General features: G+C 39.9%; 1 protein-coding gene across 6 annotated transcripts in view; it reads right to left on the bottom strand.

Moving 5' to 3' along the window:
- The window catches only part of CRACD (capping protein inhibiting regulator of actin dynamics), a 129,852-nt gene that overhangs the window by 2,849 nt on the left and 107,722 nt on the right, over positions 1-19,281 (bottom strand). For all 6 annotated transcript variants that reach the window (XM_074541476.1, XM_074541475.1, XM_074541473.1 and 3 more), the window contains 6 exons: positions 13,910-14,074; positions 11,366-11,434; positions 9,904-10,086; positions 5,162-8,516; positions 3,976-4,166; positions 2,789-2,954 (listed from right to left, as the gene is read on the bottom strand). In XM_074541476.1, the coding sequence (XP_074397577.1) occupies positions 2,789-2,954; positions 3,976-4,166; positions 5,162-8,516; positions 9,904-10,086; positions 11,366-11,434; positions 13,910-14,074 (4,129 nt within the window). The remainder of the gene's footprint in view (positions 1-2,788; positions 2,955-3,975; positions 4,167-5,161; positions 8,517-9,903; positions 10,087-11,365; positions 11,435-13,909; positions 14,075-19,281) is intronic.

Raw genomic sequence — 19,281 nt, forward strand, 5'->3', positions numbered from 1 at the left:
AAAATAAACCAACATTAGTTGAATACTGAGCTTTGTTTCAGGATTCTAGAGATTTCACTTCTGTGTGAAGATATTCTAACAGTAGATATTAATTTCCAACACTTTCAGTTAAATCTTACTGTATTAGCAAAATAGTCAAGTTAGGAGGAGTTGATTTTCCTTTTGCAGAGGTGACTCTACGTAATCTAACTCACAAAAATAGGGACAAAATTTTCAGTCCTTGTGATACCCAAAGGAAATATTTCCAATTTCCTACTCTTCCTCTTTCAATAAACTATTTTAATAACATCTGCGCCATAGCAAACAATGGGAGATAAAGCTAGGGATATTCTTCTCTTTGGTAATGCAGCAGCTGCATGCATGTAAACCAAATGTACTCAGTAGTATTCAGATTCCCTCTTCAGAGAAGAAGGTGATCCTATAGCTTCCTGCCTCAATTAACCCTGCCCAAGAGACTCTCCTGAAAAAGAAACCTGCTTTCCCCACTGGCTCTTTGCCACATTTCCTTCCAAGAAGTATAAGACAAACAGCTGTCTCCATAAGAAAATGTGTTTAATAAACAAATGATTTCTAAGAAGCAACTTCACAGAGCAGAACCATGGAAGTATTGTAGAGGTCAAGTGGGAAAATAAATTCTGAGACAGTGAATTCCCTTGAAGGCAACCTGAAGAGAAATGAGTCCTATCTGAAACATTTGGAGTAACTCTAAAAATCTTAGTTAAAAAATAACTCCTCACTCATTTTCCCCCCCCCCACTCCACCCTTACACATTTTCTTTTTTAAGAGCAAATTTTTTTTGTTAAATGTTCAGATTCCCCATTACTTTTAGTTGCATTTCATTTTGAGGTTTTGAATTTGTATAAAGGCTTTAAAATTGTGTAGAAGCTTTAAAATTGCATGGCTACCAAAAGAAGTTCCATTTTTCTTTTTAGTGCATCTTTAATCATATATATTTATCTGCAAGTAAATGAACAGCAGCAGCAGCAATTTCTGTAGATGGACACTTTGAAAAGGTAATTATTTTAAGTACTATGGTAATTGATGCTATTTTAAAGGTCCCACACTCTTATCAGTTCCTGTTGTACATGACACAACTGCAATTTTGAAATGCACCACCTTCAAGCTGGGTGTTTTTTAATGTCCTCATAGGAGGACTCTGAACACTTCCATTTTAAACATATCCTAGGCTGGTCTTCTATCTTAAATGCTCTTCTAACTGTGGGAAGCCCAAATCAGTCTTTACTATCACAAATACTTGTATACATGTGTAGTTGCTGCCTGAGTCCCAATATAGTCAGTAATCACAGGGAAGTCCAGTCATTATTTCTCAAGGGCCAATAGACTTCTATGCTTTCACTTTAGGTATTTCAAGATTGGCAATTCTTCCTCAATTTCCTTCTGAACTGTCACTCTAGTGCAGACAGAATGACCGTGGATAATTGGGGTTTGGGCCTTTGATCTAATTTGACGTCATCTATTGTGATGGAGTTTGATTTCTGCTAGCACTGACCATGTACAGCATAACAACACCATGCTGAGTCTTTGGGGTAGGGCTGCAGTAGAGCCCCTTTAAAGCATGAACCTTTTGGGCAATTTATGTAAGATCTTAGAATGCTTTGGGTTTAAAAGGACCTTTAAAGGTCATTTGGCCAATCCAAGGTGTTCCAAGTGAAGTTCTCAGGGACATCTGCTCTGGTGTGCAGCTGCAGTGTGAAGATGCAGCTGCTGAATCAACTGAATGTAGGCAGGTGTAGGGGTTTTTCAGTTTGGGACAGCCTGCAATGCAGGAGTAGCACTGGTTTAGCCTTTAACAATTCAGTTGAGTCACCTCATTGCTTTCAATAGTTGCATTTCACCATTCTTGGTGTAGAGTGATACTGAATAGATGCAGCTGATACATGTATTTACTTTCAAAAATGCTTTTTACTAGCATAACTTTTAAAAAGGTTTCTTCAACACCTATCTACTCCAAGACCTTTTCCCTAGGACCGCTGTTAACTAGAGAAATATATGCAAGTCTGTATTTCAACAGTCACCTCATGCCACCTCAAATATTATTTTGCCCTTTGGGGAAGTATTTATTTTCATTTGCCTGCCTTTTGAATATGGGGTAGTTTTAGCTTAACTGAAGTGACAGATAAAGCAGTAGGTTCTGGTTCCAAGCCACCATGCCAAATATTTGACTGTGAGGGAAAAATCCTAGATGCAAAGTAACACACTACCTTGAACTGAATTGATTATCCTTTGCATTTTTCAAATGAGAATACTTATTTCCAATATTGGGGGGTGAATATTTCTCCTTGACAAACTGGGAGGTGTGAGAACAGAATATGCTTCATTTCCTGCACAAATATATTTTTACAAGTTGAATATCATTCCCTATCTGTGCTATCCCCAAACCTAAAAGCAAAACAGTACTGCAGTTGCAATTTACGGTAAATCAGATCCCTCTAATGTGCATTAGTCATGTTCCAAAAATACTGTTGGATATGGCTTGGGGAGACAGCCTAATTTAGTTAACTTGAACTGGGGCAATTCTAAGGAATTACAGCAGTGCAGCCTTAATAACATGGTGAGGACTGGTAAAAGTCTGTTAAAATGATGTATTTCCATCATAATGGCCAACACATGAGATGGGAATAAGTTGTGTTGTTCTATGGAATGCATTTGTAATTCTTACTGTAGTATATGAGGGAAAGGAAACCCTCTCATGCACTTTCTCAAAAACATGCAATACCATTTCTGAAGTTCCTTATTCCTAGAGTGAATCTCAATCTCTCAACTGTACCTGTCACAGAAGTTGGAAGGGTGTTCGACTTTTTTAGATGCTCCCTTCTTTCTAGTCTTGACACAGCAGTCTCAATTTTCTTCTCTCCTTCTTGAGTTGTAGATTTCTGCAGTGTGCTTGTTTTGCTGCTGCTACTTTTATTATCTGACTGATTACTTACAGCAGCCTAGAACAGAGAAGGAAAACTGCTAAATGAGAGTCTGTCATATAATGGGTACAAGTTAGAGATGACACACTTGATGCTTTCATTCATCACCTGTCCTTTCCGGCAAAGATTCACAACACCGATGCTTCTAAAATCAACAGTTATTAAAGACTCTAAAAAACCCACCACACAGTTTAATTTGTCATGTTGTCATTTCAGTCAAAATACTGAAGAGTTTGAGCCAGCCCTCCCCGTTAAATACAGCACTGAAACATAGTGTACATCTGTGGGCAGCTTCACACCCACTGCTGTTTTCTTCCATCAGTTGTCTATGTCTCAGGTTATGCATGCATCCATCAGAAATTAGGTTCTCATAACAAACAGCAAAATATATTTAGTTATCCACACACTCTGCCTTTTTGCCATCTTTGATACCTATATAGAAATCACTGTTTGTGCAGCTTCACTTTGGTACTGCAAGCAGAAATGCTCCCCTTACTAATAGAAACCCATGGAGAGTAAAAAGCTATTTGGAGAACAGGAAAGAGGTGGTTGAATTCAGTGCCTGCTTTGGGTCTTTGGATGCATAATGATTGTTCATTTCTTTTGTTCATCTGTATTTTACCCAAATAGCACATGCTGCGATAAAAATAAATTCAGACTTACTAATATTCACCTATTTCCTTCACCTAAGCATTAAAGGTTAACATCTGATGTAACCTCTGAAAGAACCACATCGCACACAATTTTTCTGTTCCATCCCCTGCACAGTAGTTCTGCTTATGATTGTCATTAACTACCACCTGATACCCTCAGAGTTTACACTACAATTGCCAAACTATTGCACTGTATTTTCTCCTGGAGGTCTCAGTTTTGCAAGAGGGAACTCCAGACTTTCAGAATACTTTTTACTTGCTGTCATTTTAGCTTTTATGAAGTCTTACCAAACATAAAAAAAAATATTCCCACATAACAACATTAGCTATAACAGTTATAATTATGGGCAGGTTTCCTAATGGGCAGGTTTCTAAAGATTGCTTACATTTTCTTTAGCCAGTTTCTCTGCTTGCTTTGCCTCTCTGGCTTGTCTTCTCTCTTCCCTCGTAGCTTGCTGCTCACGAAATCCCTTTTGCTTTTGCAGCGCTAATGTAATCCAAAGTGGTTGTGAAGTTTCCACTTTTTCCAACAATTTAGAGCCATCTACAGAGTGCCTGCTCTGAAGAACAGGCTTTTCTGAAAGAAAACATGACAAGAATTGATTGAGTAATGCACATCTCTTGTCTTGAGAAAGCCCCTACAACTACCTTGTGAAAATTCTGGAGCTAAGCCCGTTGAATGCCATGTCAGTCACAGACCTTTGCAGACAGCACGACAAATCCTGAAACAGATTTTATGCCTCAGGAATAAGACCTAATTCGACGCACTCACCCAGCTGTCCAAATTTGTCCTCCTTTTTGTGTGTGAAAAAAAAAAAAAAAAGTCAGCAGTTCCACTGAGATACTGTTTTAGAAGTGTCCTGATGTTTGAAAAATTCAAGAATGAAAAAAATTGGGATTTCCCAATGAAATGCTGAATTTCTGCCTTGGTTTTTTGAGTGTGTTTACTCTGAAAGGGTAATTTTCCCTCTTGTACAAAATACCATTTCAACACACAGGGGCTTTCAACTCTCTTCTGAGGAGACATTATGGCTACTCTAATTGTTTTCATCACTGAAGACCGTCTCTGAAACACAGACTGCTGTGCCCAGCTGTATTGCTTAAATAAAGAATTTGCCCACAATAAGGGGACCTACATCTTAATATTTTTAAAGCTAGATAACATTTCCTTAAAAAGAGAAGCAACAGAATGTAGATTTTAAAAATTACACCATCTGCTCTGACGACACCATTATCTACGGACCACAGAGTCCGTCACTTGACTCACTAGAGGCAGAGGTAACATCTCTGCCAAGGAAAAACACACACACACACACACTACTGTTACCTCCTTGAAATTAATTTTCTTAAGTAGTTTGCACTGGTCACACTGAATTTATGGGCTTCTGAATTAAATTGTGGGCATGGGAATTCACACTCATTGAGACAACCCTAAGCACAGTAATAATCCTCCACAAGTAGTAACATGCCAGGTAAAAATTATAACTTAAGACTAGATGTTTTCCTCTGGACCTCCACTATCTCATTTTGGAAATGTAGACAATAACTAAATTTGCTTTAAGAAATACATACCTTTCTTCAATGGCTCAGGCTTTTTGTCATTTTTTTCTCTCCATGGAATACTTAGAGATGGGAAAAATGACTTCTTTTCTTTGACTTCTTCCTCTTCATTTTTGTAGTCATTGGATGGTATGGGTTGGGCTGCATTTGCTCTGTCTTCCTTTCTCCAGCCACCTTCTGATTCAGCTTTAGCCACCCTTTGCCCCAGCATTTCAGATAGGTTTGATCTGTTCATTTTGGAGTGAGGAGATGATGGTGGGGTCTGGCTGGTGGGCTTTGGAGCTAAAGCAGGTTTCTGTGGGACCAGGGACTTGCATGCAGGTTTCTCATGAGCAGGTAGAGCACTCTGGCCAGTGGCTGGTGGGACCACAGGTGCTGAAAACTCCACCACAGTAACTGAAGACTCTTTTAAATTACCAGGGATGTTTGTTCTCCCAGTGCCAGGAGAGGTACTTTCTTGTGAAGTGAAAACAGAGGATTCTTTCTCTCCTTCTGTTGAGGTAAGTGGGTCAGGCACACCATCAAAACTGTCTCCTGCACTGTATCTTTTCTTTTTCTTTTGCTCTACCTGTTGATCATAATGAAAACGTAAAGAGTAGTTTGTCCTTCGTAACTTTATCCCAAAAGGAGAAACATTTTCTTCTCCATTTGGTGATGGTTTATCTGCTTTTTTTGTGCTGTTACTCTGCTGATTTTCCAGAGCATTGGGAAGTTCTGGCTGGGGTAATTCCTTCCCCGTAGAATGTGGAAAACTTGGAACAAGGAATGATGGAAGATCTTTTGCAAATTTACAGCCTTCAGTGTTGTCTGTCACTTCCCTATGAGTTTCCATTTTCTCTTTAAGCTTTTCAGCTAAATGATCCTTAAAAGTGGAAACCACATCCTCCTTCGAATCAGCAGATGAGCCAGTGGTTCTCCCCACAGCCATTGTTTCATTGCCTTTTGCCACATTTACACTCTCAGTATCTGAATTGGTTTTTGAAGCATCTGAAAATTTCTGCCATGCTGGTGTTATTGAGAACTTTGCATTGGCAGAGAGGGTTTTCCTCAAGTTGCCATGGGGAGTACCGCGTCCTCCTCGGGGTGTCCAGTCATCACTGTGCCTGCAGGCAGTTCCTCGGTCTCTCTCATTATATTTGTTGTTTTCTGCATTCTTTAGGATCCTGGAGCGGATAGAGGCCCACTCAGCCAGTACAGCCTGGTTGTTCAATGCCTCTTGTGCGTGTTTCATTTTACTGCTGCTGGGTTTGGGATCCTGTTTTTTTCTCTCGGGCTTCTCTGGAGAGGGAATATCCACAGTTTTCCTCTCTTCTGTTAAGCCAAGCAATGATTTGCAAGCCGTGTCCTTAATCTGGTTCAAATTCACTGCTGTGCCACACAGCTGTGCTCCAGTAACTAAAATAGCTGTGTGGGGTACACACACAGATGATGGCAGGGAATGAGAGCCCTTACTGGTAGTGTGCACCCTGCAGTCTTTGACAGATGGAGAAGAGAGTCCTGCTCCTTTGATGGGCATAACAGGACTCAGATTTACTTTCTGAAATATGATCTGGTTATCTCCAGAAGACACTTGAAATGTGAAGGGTCTGGATGCCATTTGTCTTTCATCTACCTCTTGCCACCGAAGTTCTTCCCCTATGCGTTTTTGCTCCTGAGCCTCAACTTCTTTTTTCAGTTTCTGGGCTAGTATTTCTTCTGCTGTTTTAGTTCCTTTTTCTGGCTGTTTGACTTTTTGGAAGCTTGATCCTTCTTGGAGCTTCTCCTCTGCTGGATGCCGAGCAGCCCCTCCAGCAGAACACAACTGATCTTTTTCCTGTGGCTGTTCCAAGGATTTTTCTTGTTTTGGCTGAAGATTTTGTCCTTCTGTGTCTACCTTCTGCTCATGTCCATTTTGTTCCTTTTGCTGCTTCAGTTCATCTTGTAGTACACAGTCTGAACTTTCCATGTGCATTTGTTTTGTGAGTTTGTGTTTCCTCTGCTCTTCCCGTTTCTTTTTCTTGTCTGTCACTTGCTGGGGTTGTTCCTTCTCTGTCTTTTCTTTCTCCTTCAAATGCTGTCTTTGTTCCTCCTGTTTCTTCTCTTGTTTGAGGCTCTCAGACTCTTTCTCCTGCTTTAGTTTTATTTCAGCTTCTTCAAGCTCTTTCTCTTCTAGTTCTTGTTGCTGTATTTCTTCCTTATTTTCTTTCTTGAGCTCTGTTTGTTCCTCCAGCCAGTTTCTTTCTTCTTCCTTTTGACTCTCTTTTTGAGTCCCATGTTGCTTTAATTCTTTCAGTGCTAGTCTCTTCTGCTCCTCCAGATCCCTGTGCTTCTGCTCTTCCCATTTATGATGCCTCTCCTCCTCCAGTTCCTGATGTCTCTGCTCTTCCTGTTCCCGGTGCTTCTGCTCCTCCAGCTCTTGTCTCTGTTGCTCTCTCTGTTCCTGGTTCTTCTCTTTCTCCTGCTTTAGTCTTTGCTGTTCCTCCCTTTGCTGGTGTTGCTGCCTGTCCAACTCTCGTCTCTGATGCTCTTGCTGTTCCTTGAGCTTTTGTACTTCCAGCTCTTGTCTCTGTTGCTCCTCCTGTTCCTTGAGCTTCAGCTCCTCCAACTGTCGTCTCTGTTGTTCCTCCTGTTCTTTGAGTTTCTGCACCTCCAGCTCTTGCCTCTGTTGCTCTTCTTGTTCCTTGAGCTTCTGCTCCTCCAACTCTTGTCTCTGTTGTTCCTGCTGTTCCTTAATCTTCTGCTCGTCCAGCTTTTGTCTCTGTTGTTCCTCCTGTTCCTTGAGCTTCTGCATCTCCAGCTCTTGTCTCTGTTGTTCCTCCTGTTCCTTGAGCTTCTGCACCTCCAGCTCTTGTCCTTGTTCCTGCTGTTCCTTGAGCTTCTGCTCCTCCAGCTCTTGTCTCTGTTGTTCCTCCACTTCCCAGTGCCTCTTCTCCTCAAGGTTTTGTCTTTGTTGTTCCTCCAACTCCTTCTGCATCTGCTTGTCCAGCTCTTGCCTTTTTTCAGCCTTCATCAGTCTTCTTTCTTCTTTATGGCATGTTTGCTCTTCTATTTTCAATGTCTCTTCTTCAAGGAGGTATTGCCTCCTCTCTTCTTCACAGCGTCTTTTTTCCTGTTCTTTTCGCATCTCCTCAAGTTCTTGGCACCTTTTTTCTTCCATTTCTCTTTGTTCTTCCATTTCCACAATCTGTCTTATCTTTTCAGCTTCAATGATACCCAAGTGATCTTCAATTCTTTTTTCCTCTGCCAGCTGAAGCTGCTTCTGCTCATCTCTGTCCTGGATTAGCTTGTCAGCTGTGAAGCGTCCATTATAACCTGGGTATATGTCCTCATACAGCTGAGTTTCTAGGTCCTCTGGCTCAAATTCTGTTATTGTTAAACTTTGTGATCCCTAAAATTGGAGACAAGTTTGGAGTTACTGAACATTGCCTGTTGGCTTGTTATCCTTCACAGTGAACTAAGAGTTGCAAATGCAAAAAAACCCCAATTTAAACAGTGATTGAGATGAGCCAACATATCCCACCCCAAGTTATGGATTACATCATCATAGATCCCACGTCTCTCCCCTATTCCAATGATAGCCTTTAAAAGAAAGAAAACATCCCAAGAGTGACAGCAGTATAACAACAAATATTGAATCACTGTTTGGTGTTCATTGGGACCTGCTATTTTAAATTTGCAGAAGCCCAAGGAACAGAGCATGAGTTTCATATGCCTATTCTTCTGCTACTTAGAACTCCATCCTTTAAGCCTGAAATAATTAATGCCTGCTTAGGGGCATTGTTTTGCCAGTTCTTTCATTTCAAATTTGATACTTGCAGAGACAGAGCTGTTGCCTGCAGAGAAAACCTCTGCAAAGCTAGCCAGGAAAGAACACTCCTCAGGGAAACACAATTTGCTTTCTTTTCACAAATCCTGAGCCAGGATATCTTCCTCATTAGCTGTGCTGAGACTCCAGTGCTATTGTAGGAACCGTGGGAACATGTGCGGATAGCACAGCCAGAGCTTCCCAGGAATACTGCTCTGTTCTGCACCTGAAGAGTGCTTCCCTTTGGAAAACAGCTCAGTTAATGTCCTGTCCAGCTATCATTTGCTGAGTCACCGTTTGGCTCCAGTTAACCATTGTATAAACAAGAGGTTTAAATTTAATTTCTTCATTACAAAAGTGATACATGCAAGCACAGTGGTGCAGAAGAAAGGGAAGTGGCCTCTCCTGAGCCCTGTGTAGTTGAATACTCTTGTCCCATTTACAAGAACGAATAAGATGCTAGGATAAAAATCAAAACAGATGTGCAGTAAGTGCACAAAGTTACAACTTTATATTTCTCTCTATAGCTGTTGCAAGAGCTACATTGCTCAAGTCTTATTCCTTCTTATAAGGCAAAGCTATTACCCCTGTCAGAATCCATGCCCAATTGAGAGAATCTGATTTTTTTCCCAACCAAATTTTGCACTATCTGATTGCCTATATCAGAGCAGCATTAACAGAAGCACGTATCTTCAGGCCTTTATGACCTAAAGTTTTTACTAGAAAAACTAGAATCAGAAAACTCTCATAATGTAAAATTCTAGTGGAAGAACTTCAGAATTAATAAGTAGTTGCCTCAACTGGCAATATGAAAACTTCTTTGCATCTTCTCTCCAGCTAGAGTTTCAGGTAAATAACAGTGTTAATCAGATCTCTGCCTATAGATCCTGGTACACTCATTTATGGTTATTTTGTACCCAGTTTCAAAAGTAATCTCCCTCCTCTCACTGTTTGGCCAGTCATTTAATACCTTTGTCAATCTCTTGTGCTGTCTTGACATCCTCTGCTTTTTTGGCTTCACTGACAGTTTGTGCTTAGCTGCACTGTTGTCCAGACGAGCAAGAGCCTGAGGAACTGAATCCAAATTGATTGTTTCAATTGTGCCAGAACAGGAAAACTGCCTTTTTGGCCGAGCTGACTTCATAGGAGTGAGCTGTTTGTATCACAAACACAAGAAACCATTATTAAGCTATTTGTCCACTAAATAAATAAATAAATACATTAAATAAATAAATAAATAACACACACACACATGCATCTTTGCAGGTTTGAATTCAAAAGAATTATTAGAAGAAAAAATTAGAAACATTGGCTTTCCATTATACAAATTACATACTTTGGACATAAAACTTGCAGTTCTAATATTTTCCTATTTTCAGTACTGCATATTTTTATAGTTTTCACATAAAAATTACTTAGATGATTCTATTGAAGTTTTTTCACAGTTTAATTCCACTCTGAACTTGTTGGGAATGGGAAAGGAACAGGCAAGGTTTTAAGCAACATCAAACACTGGGACATTTTAAAGTTTGCTTACTGGGAAAAAAGATCTACATCTTTAAATAATTTAGATTTAGGCAGAAGCAAATCAGATTGACTTATCTAAGCTTCATAATAGAACAGCTACAGGGCTATACTCTCTGCATGGGATATGACTGCAGCATTGGATTTCTGACTGGCACAGTGCCTGTGGAAAACCTTCCCTCCAGAGCCATGTGGAATTGTCCAAGACAGCTACAAACAGCAAAATACTAAAGTAAGAAAACATTGGCTTTGATGGGTGCTTTATTTCTTGTGCCCTTCAAATACTTGGGTTCAGAAAGTGCAAATATAAGCAAAGGGATTCAGTGAGACTCTTTTGGGGAATAAATAGTGGAACTGTATGCCTAGGCATGTAAGAATGAGCCTGTCATCTGTCTCTTCCATAAGTCATCAAACTATCATCCCAAGACTTGCATTTGGCATAACACAAATGGAAAAAAAAGACAGAGAAAAGAAAGGGGGGGAAAACATCTTCTGTAAGGAAAGAAATCACATACATTGTTTTCAAGACAGCTCTGTAATCTTCTGAGGTTAAACATATGCTAATCAGGGAACCAATTACTTAAAAGCTGAGGGAACATTTTGCATATGCTTATTGAATTACATGCAGGCATAACAAAGTATTAGAAGTACTTATGAAAATTATGACTCCGTGATTAATACATCAAATAGAGGAATGCTGCAAGACTGGCAGAGACTGGGTTCTGCTGTTTCCTGCAATCAGCTCTTAAGATTTCTCAGTCTTAGTTATTGCTAGCTCCAAAAGTGCACAGCATTCACAAAATATTGGATGATCAGTCAAACAATGTATGAAAACAGAAACTGTCATGCTTCTAATATCTAAAATTAGAATGTAACTCAGTGCAAACCAAGTACAAAAGTTTTTTTACCTTTTCTTCCATTTCATATCCTGTTCCAAGAAAATTCATTTTTCTCAAGAAATCTGGAGTGTCAGCAGACTAGAAAAGATTACCACAAACAAGTAATAAAATGGAAAAGATCAATTAATTATGATTCAAAGGACTTGTGAAATCATGCATGTTAGGATAGGATTTTTCCATCTTTCCTATCCTTTCAGGACTGATGGATAAGCAATTCTTGTTCCTACATGCTCTGAGCTTGGCTTCACTGCTCCTTGAATCACTGCACTACAAAAAGCAAAACACTCAGGCTTCCTTAACAAGATAATCAGTTTCCAAAACAAAAGAAAGAGCACAGCTTTGTAGGATTTTGATCAGGTCTTAATGATTTTATTTTCTCCTAACTTACATATAAGGAAAAAACATACTAGCCTGTTCAGGCATTACCTGTGCTGCAAGGAGTTTCAACTCCATGTCCTTGATGACTCTTTTTAGAGAGCCAACAGCCCCCCAGAGCCATGGAAGCCTGGAGAACCAGGACTCTTCAGCTACTGTCCCTCTCCAAGCCATCATGGTGAGGAATTGTCAAGGCACAGGGCTTGAAGCAGCATGCATCAAAGCCAGAAATATTGGGGTGTTTACTATCACAGTATTACTTCACAACCTGATGTGTGCTGGGATCCCATTACACTGCGTGGTTGTTAATATCAAGGCTAAAAGCTCAGCTTCACAACTACAGGTTAAATTAAACCCAGAACTCTTGCTACCAATCCACGTTACTCGTTGGGAAAATCAGAAGTCACAGAGCACCACAGGAAATCTGTACAAAGTAGAGCAGATCTATGTGGTCCTGGTCACCAGTTTTTGACAGGAGCCACCCCATTCCCCAAGACCTATGCAGATACACATGCCAAGGAGTTACAAGGCCAGCAGATGAGACAAGAGCAGAAAGCATGGAAGCTGCCATGCACCAGAATTCTCTGATAACACAGGTAATTAGTAGCGTGCAGAAACAAAAGGAAAGTACCGTGTGCTCTGGCTGACACTATCCATGGAAAATTGTTTTGTTTGTGTCTACAAACTGCCTCTGAGCAGGGATAGATGCTCCTTCAGTATTGGAGGAAGAATTGTGCAAGGGATGTTAATTTTGTTTTCAAAACATGATATTTTAAAGAGTAGCTGGAAAGAACTGAATTTCTCCCTCTGTGTTACACAAAAACACTCTAGCAGGTTTTAGTGCTTGAACTATTGTGTCCTTTGAGCTGGAAGTCACCAGGTGACACTAGGGTCTCCTGCAGGACCCAGGAAGAAGGCTGTCTGCAGACAATCTGTGTTTATCTCAAACACAGACTCTCCCAGCACCAGGGTAGAGACAGTGCATTGTCAAAACCTGTCCACAGTCCCACTACACACTTTGTGCTCTGAGGCACAGGGGATGCTCTTGATTCACCTTACCTGATCACACCAGAGGGAGTACTTGCTAGGCAAAAAAAAATATACCTTAATTTGGTTTAATTTTTATCTTTCCAGATCACAAAGGGAGATGTGTCAGTGTGCAGGTCCTACCCAAATGCCTGACTCCCTGGCAGATTGAGCCACAGCCATGAAAGAAGTGGTCACAGAGGACCTGTTGTCCATTAAAGACTGATGAAGAATTTGGGCCAGCTCAGCCACAAATGTCCCTTCAGTGTGTTTGGCTGAACACAGGCATGGGTTGCACAGGGCCCTTGCTGCAGCATGAGTGTGAGTGACATGAGTGCAGGCTCATGCCCTGGTGCCCCAGGATCCTAAAGGCCATGTGTACGTCCTGGGTGCTGGATGCCTTCCCCAAGGGTTCCCAGGCACAAAGCCAGCCTCCTGGCATGGAAGGTTGTCACTGTACTCTTTTCTGCCATTACAGTAACACACTCAACCAGTCTTGCCTTAGGGGCTTTCCAGAGACCTTTCCTCACTCACCGTGTTTCTTCAGTGTCTGAAAAAGACCCCTTCTGGACACCTAAATGCCCACAGCATCAAAATCTCCTTGAAAAATTTGAATAATAATTTGAATTATACTGGAAGTTTTATTTTAGGAAGCATTCAAAATGCTTCTCCCCCTTTTTCGCCTTTGGTTCCTATCCTTGAGAAATTATGTGTACTTACTCTAAGATCTAGGATTTTACAGGCTTAGGCTTCACACACCTCTCATTTTGAAATTAATTTCCTTTTTGGTATCTGATGCTGTGAACAACTATCCTTGCTGGGAAGTCCATACTTTAAAATATTTTCTGTATTAGAAAAAATGCCTGTGTTCTAGCTACGCTGGAAGTAATGCCTGCACTGCTGGAAGCTCAGAGCAAATACTCAAACCAGTAATTCTGTGTGACCTGGCTCAGGATGCCAGGAGCATGCTTCCCACCAGGCCAAGAAGCACCAGCTAAGAGATCCCTCCCATGTGAAACAGCCCACTGAGCTCTGCTATGCCTCACTGAAAACATCTGCTACGCCTCAGTGGAAACATCTGCTACACCTCAGTGAACTTTGCTGCTTTAGCACTGCTCCAGTGCCATGGACACGTCAGTGTGAAGGGCTTACTTTATTACTGCAGTCTGAGATCACAGCGTCCTGCTGGGCCTCAGTCTCCATGGGGCTGCTGAGCAGTGCATCATCTTCTGTACTGGCATTTGCTTCCCCCATCGTCCTTGCAGAAATTGTCATTTGTGGAGGCTGCCCAAATTTTATATTTTTGGCCAACTGTTGCTGAAAAAACAAGAAAAATAAAACAAACAAACAAACAAAATAGATATTTATATTACAAGCAAAACAAGTCAAGTCCAGCAAGTGCCCCTTCTCTGCCTGAAAGCTGCACAGAAATATTCTGGGCAACTTCTGACTCTAGACAAACAAAAACCAAAACAACCATCCTGAGTCTCACATTGTTGCAACAGGGTGGGCACTCTTTCTTCTTTACCCCCACAAGGTTATTAAGTGAGGAATTTACGACATGATTTCTGATTTTGGATGATCAATTCAAGTTCTTGACAATGTTGCCAACTTTTGAAAATTTACTCTGAGTTTTAAAACACTCAATCTTTTTTTTTTTTTTTTTAATTTCTAGGTTAAAACTTTGTTTATGAAAGCTAATTATGAAGCCTTATTGTAGTGAAGCTTAAGCTTATGAGAAAAGTGTAGAGTGAGAAACTAAACTACCCCAAAAGGCAACCTTTTTATTTCTAGCCCCCAAACCCTGCATCTCATGCATTTGTATTTCTAAAAGGTATCCTTATTGTAATGTTTAATCATGAGTTTTAAATGCTAAGGGCTTGGCACAGCCCTGCCTTAGAGAAGCAAATTCTCAAAGCAGGGGAAACCCAGCTCTTTTAAATGCTTGCTCTCATAGGAAGAATATACAAACTCATGTCTGCTCATGCTCACGAGCACTGCCACTCACTGCTGTTGCACAAAGAAATTTAGGCAGGGGACATGCAAGAGATGGATGGATGGATGGATGGATGGATGGATGGATGGATAAAAAAAGCTTTCCCACCATTTATTTTCCATGTTGAAGCAATCTTCTGTCACGGGTTACAAGGAAGCACTCTTGAATTACATCAAGCATAAGATTAATAAAATAAGAAGCATGTACTACGTGTCCTCTAGCAGGGTGAGTTAAAGAAATTACAGTCCTGGCTACTGCACAGACATGTACCATACAGACTTTGAATGTGAACTTTTTGCAAAATAGAGAAGAAGTTCTCTAGAAGGAGCAAATGGAGCAAGGAACATTTATGAATATATTCTTTTCCGGAAATATTTCAGAGAACCATTCTCAATTAGGAAGGAAGGGACTGTGGAGTTATTTTCCTGCTTTGCTGTTTTTCAAGGACAGAAAAGTCTCCAAAGGGGATCTCCCATTTTTGTCTTGCGATACTATGAACAAGTAATTCAACTGTGCAGCTTCTATTCAGGGGAAATGTCAGGTACTTACACAGTACCCTAAGAGAAGTTTGCTGCTGAGAGCTGTGGAAGATTGGAGTAGATAGTAGGTAAAACAAAGATTTTTTTTCCCCCCCTATAGCATAGAATCAGTAACACAACACACACATGAGGATTTGTTAAGGAAAGATATCCTCTAAAGGAATTCAGGTCAATTAGTCTTTCTTGCCATAGTTCCCAGTGGGCTAGACTCTTATATCAAGTTTATCCATACTATCCCACAAACATTAACAGTTTTCTGTACTGAACCATTAAAACAAAAATTACATGCAAAAACTCCTCATAGTCAGGTTATTAAACTCGAATAGCTTTTCTCAGTCTCCTCACTGAGTCAGTAATTTATGCCCATTTGAATTCTGGCAGAAAGTAGTGAAATTCGAATCCTAAAGCATTTTGGCATAATGGGCAGCTCTGAATGGCAAACTTTTATTCCCACCTGGATTACTGGCATAGTCTAAAGGCAAGGGTTTCACCAAGTCCATGCAGGCTTTTGTGTTAGCAGTGCAGCTCTCTGACTTGAAGTCTCACATGCTTCCATTGTGTACATGGGGAAGGGGCAAAATGCTCTGTGTGAGATCATGTGAGGCCTTTAATTCTGCTCTATTCCTGCAGGCCTTCTAAATATTAGAATCAGGATAAAGTCATTTCAGAAAAAAAAATCTTAATTTGGTAACGCATTTTCTAAGTTGAGATTGCTCTTTTCTTCTTCCTAAAGTCCTAGACAAATAATTCTCCTGGGCAGAAAACTGGAACTATCAGCATTGCTGAGCAACCACTAGGAAACTGAGGATCTGTGCATCTGTTCATGGTGGGAACATGCACATATTAACATTGCTTGCAGTGTGTTTTAGATGAAGGGATGGTGTGTTACCCTTTTGATTTTCTGACAAGTTCTTGATGTAAGTGTGTGTGCAGTGCTTGGTGGGATTTGGTGGTGGGGCTGTAATGGAGAAAGGTTTATGCTTGAAACAGAATGGCCTTTTTAATTGCCATCAAGGGTGCTTGAGGGCTCTGCAGTAACGTGTTTTTCTGTATATATAAGTTTTTATAAAATGTTATTATTATAAAATGTTATTTTCCTGATATTTCCAAGAAATACACTATCCTCAGTATTAAAGGACTGTACACAGTAGTGATTGTTTTTTGGTTTTTTTTTTTTAATTCTTTCAAAGCTTTAAAAATTTGTTTGCTCAGACTGGTATAAATTAGTTTGAAGATTGAGGAATAAACTCTAGTAACCTCACCCTTCCAGAACAGAAGGTGGTTCTCTGTATTATTTAATTATTGGCCTTTTTTGTCTCGATTTATATTAAAAAACAAAAAGCTCCACTAGTAGTTCTCCATTGGCCAGTTTCTTTTGGTGCATTCTAATCTCTAAAGCTGACAGTAAATACCAAATGAGCAAATGTCAAAATCTCAAATAGCTCATGGTAACTACTGAGCAAATTTATTCTTAATGCTTTTAGAGAGTAATGCTAAACCTGCTTCTTGGTCTTTTTTAGAATGTGCTTATAAAGTAATGCAATGCAATTACCCTCTCAGAAAAATTCCACACTGATGCATTTTCTACCTGGTCAATCATAAAAATTCTAAAAATGCGTCATCCATAAAAGAAAATTAAATCCCCACAAATTTTCTTTGGGAGAACATTCAAATAGTCTCACCCAGAAATGGAAATACACCAATTTTAGATGGAAGACCTTTGAGAAGAGGCCTTAATCCCTGAAAAGGAGCATCTGCTCTAAATTTCTCAAAAGTTTCAGAGAAAACTGAAACTTAAGACATATATTTCTGAACACAAAAGTAGAAATCCTCTGTAGTTAAGAATTCCCTGTGATGACAGTGTGTGGCTGATTGTTGCCTAAGGAGGATTATTTGCAATGCTAGTCATTAGAAGTTGCAGGCATTGCATTTTGTTCTTCTGCCATTGCACAGGTGTGGCTAAATATCCTTTTGAAAATCTCCACAGATGCATACTGGGCTCAGTCAAAGACCTTGGTCTTTCTTGGTCTGTTCAAGAAGACTTGTAATTTAGCAGCCAGAAGCCACCATCTTGCTCTGAAATCTGTCAATGGGAGCAGAAGCAAACAGATGAACTTTCTGTGCCTGCACGTCCCACTTATAGCCTTATCAACTCCAGTGGGCATTCCTGGTCCCTCAGTTTGCAGCCAGAGGACAAACATTTCCACAGGACTTACAAACCCTTCTCAGCACCAAAACAGCTCAGCTACCACACACTACCTATACCATGGAGCAGGGGCTGAAGCCACCACACACAGGGGAGCGTTAGGACAAGATCCAAGCCAAGTTTACCTCATCCTCATCCACTTTTTTTTTATTTTTTCCTGGAAGATTCATGAAATTTCTATAAGATTCTTGATAATTTTTCTATTCACACACAACCTGGGTGGCTTTCAGTGTCACAGTAAGGTCTGCACATCCAATACAGACGAATAAATACTAGGAATTTAGAAAAATAATTTTAAGTTTATATTCATCCAATTTTTAAAATCTTTCTTGGTAACTGGACCATGACACAAGCTCACTTCTATTTCATGCAAAATAATTTGCTAAAATGTGATACTACTTAGCTGACACCAGCTTCCCATTAATAACTTAAGGAATAAAGCTCCTAAGTAAAATTGTTCTGCGTTGTCTGGCACCTGCAGCTAATAAAAAAAAAAAAGCCCAGACTTTCAAAGCACTCTTTGCATTTGCATAGGAAATGCCACAGAACAAGTTTTCCATATTAATTGGCAAAGAGCCCAGATCAGGCTGTACATCTCCTCTCTCACTCCCATTTGGCTCCTCTTCTGTGTACATGCCTACTTGTTTGGATTGAGGCCCCTGAAACTACATCACTCTTGATTCTTGACTGAACTGAATCCAAAACTGGATCTGCTGAGCTGCTTGCTCCCTTCAGTTAAAAACCATTAAAACAGAGTGTACTATTCCAGCTGATTCCATTGAAACAAGGCTTACAAGAAATGCTGGTCATAGTTCCCCTTCAGCTCAAAGATCTACTCTTCATATCTGCTTGCAATCCCTAAATATAACGAAACTTAATTGAAATTAAGTTTTCTAGTTATATATAAATGGAAAACAATGACTTAATTAATACTTGTCCTAAAAAGAGGCACACTGTTGAAATTCCACTTGGCCCTGTACAGTCTCAGAATGATCCAAAAATCAGATGCCTTGTGAATACATAAGAACAGGGTGAGCCTATACTGAGCCCATACTTGTAAATGCTCCAATGATTTGTGGCATCTGAGGAATTTTTATACAGTCCAACTTTGCTTAAAGAAATATTGGTTTTGATTTGTAAGTATTACTGGTTTCAACTGTTGCTCATGTGTTCTCATGCTGTGAAAGACTGAATAATTGTTCTCTATTCATTTTATCAATTCCATTCATGATTTAAGGCATCTCTATCATATTCTCTCTTAAAATTTCCTTTCTAGGGTCAGAAGAGAGTTCACCTAATTCATGCTGAAGTATGGAAGTGAACAGGAACGTCTGGAGCATATCTAGACAAATTAATACCCCACATAAGCTTTTTTTAAATCAGAAGAGAATAAACTGGAAAGCATTATGTGAAAAGCTATATTGGTATAGCTTTAGAAAATAATCCAGGGATAAAATAAACATGGAAACCTATAGAAAATTAGGAAAATAACAAGTATTAGCACTGATGTTTTGGATACAAGATGCAGGGAGGAAATTTTTCCACTCTCCATTGCTGGAGCAGCATGTGGTTAGGGGCATTACACTTGTAGAAACTTTTTGAGAGAGTCCAAAATAGAAAAACAGTGAAAGAGCAAACTCTACATGGGCCTCTAGAGATATGTATTTGCAACAAATGCCGATATGAATGAAGATTTTGGCGCACAGTGGTGATGGATCACTTACACATACTCATGTGTAAAGAGAAGATTTTGTGGAGAGGCTTGAAGATACAGCATCTGTGG

Source organism: Zonotrichia albicollis, chromosome 5 (genome assembly GCF_047830755.1).
Source record: "Zonotrichia albicollis isolate bZonAlb1 chromosome 5, bZonAlb1.hap1, whole genome shotgun sequence".
Taxonomy (NCBI): Eukaryota; Metazoa; Chordata; class Aves; order Passeriformes; family Passerellidae; genus Zonotrichia; species Zonotrichia albicollis.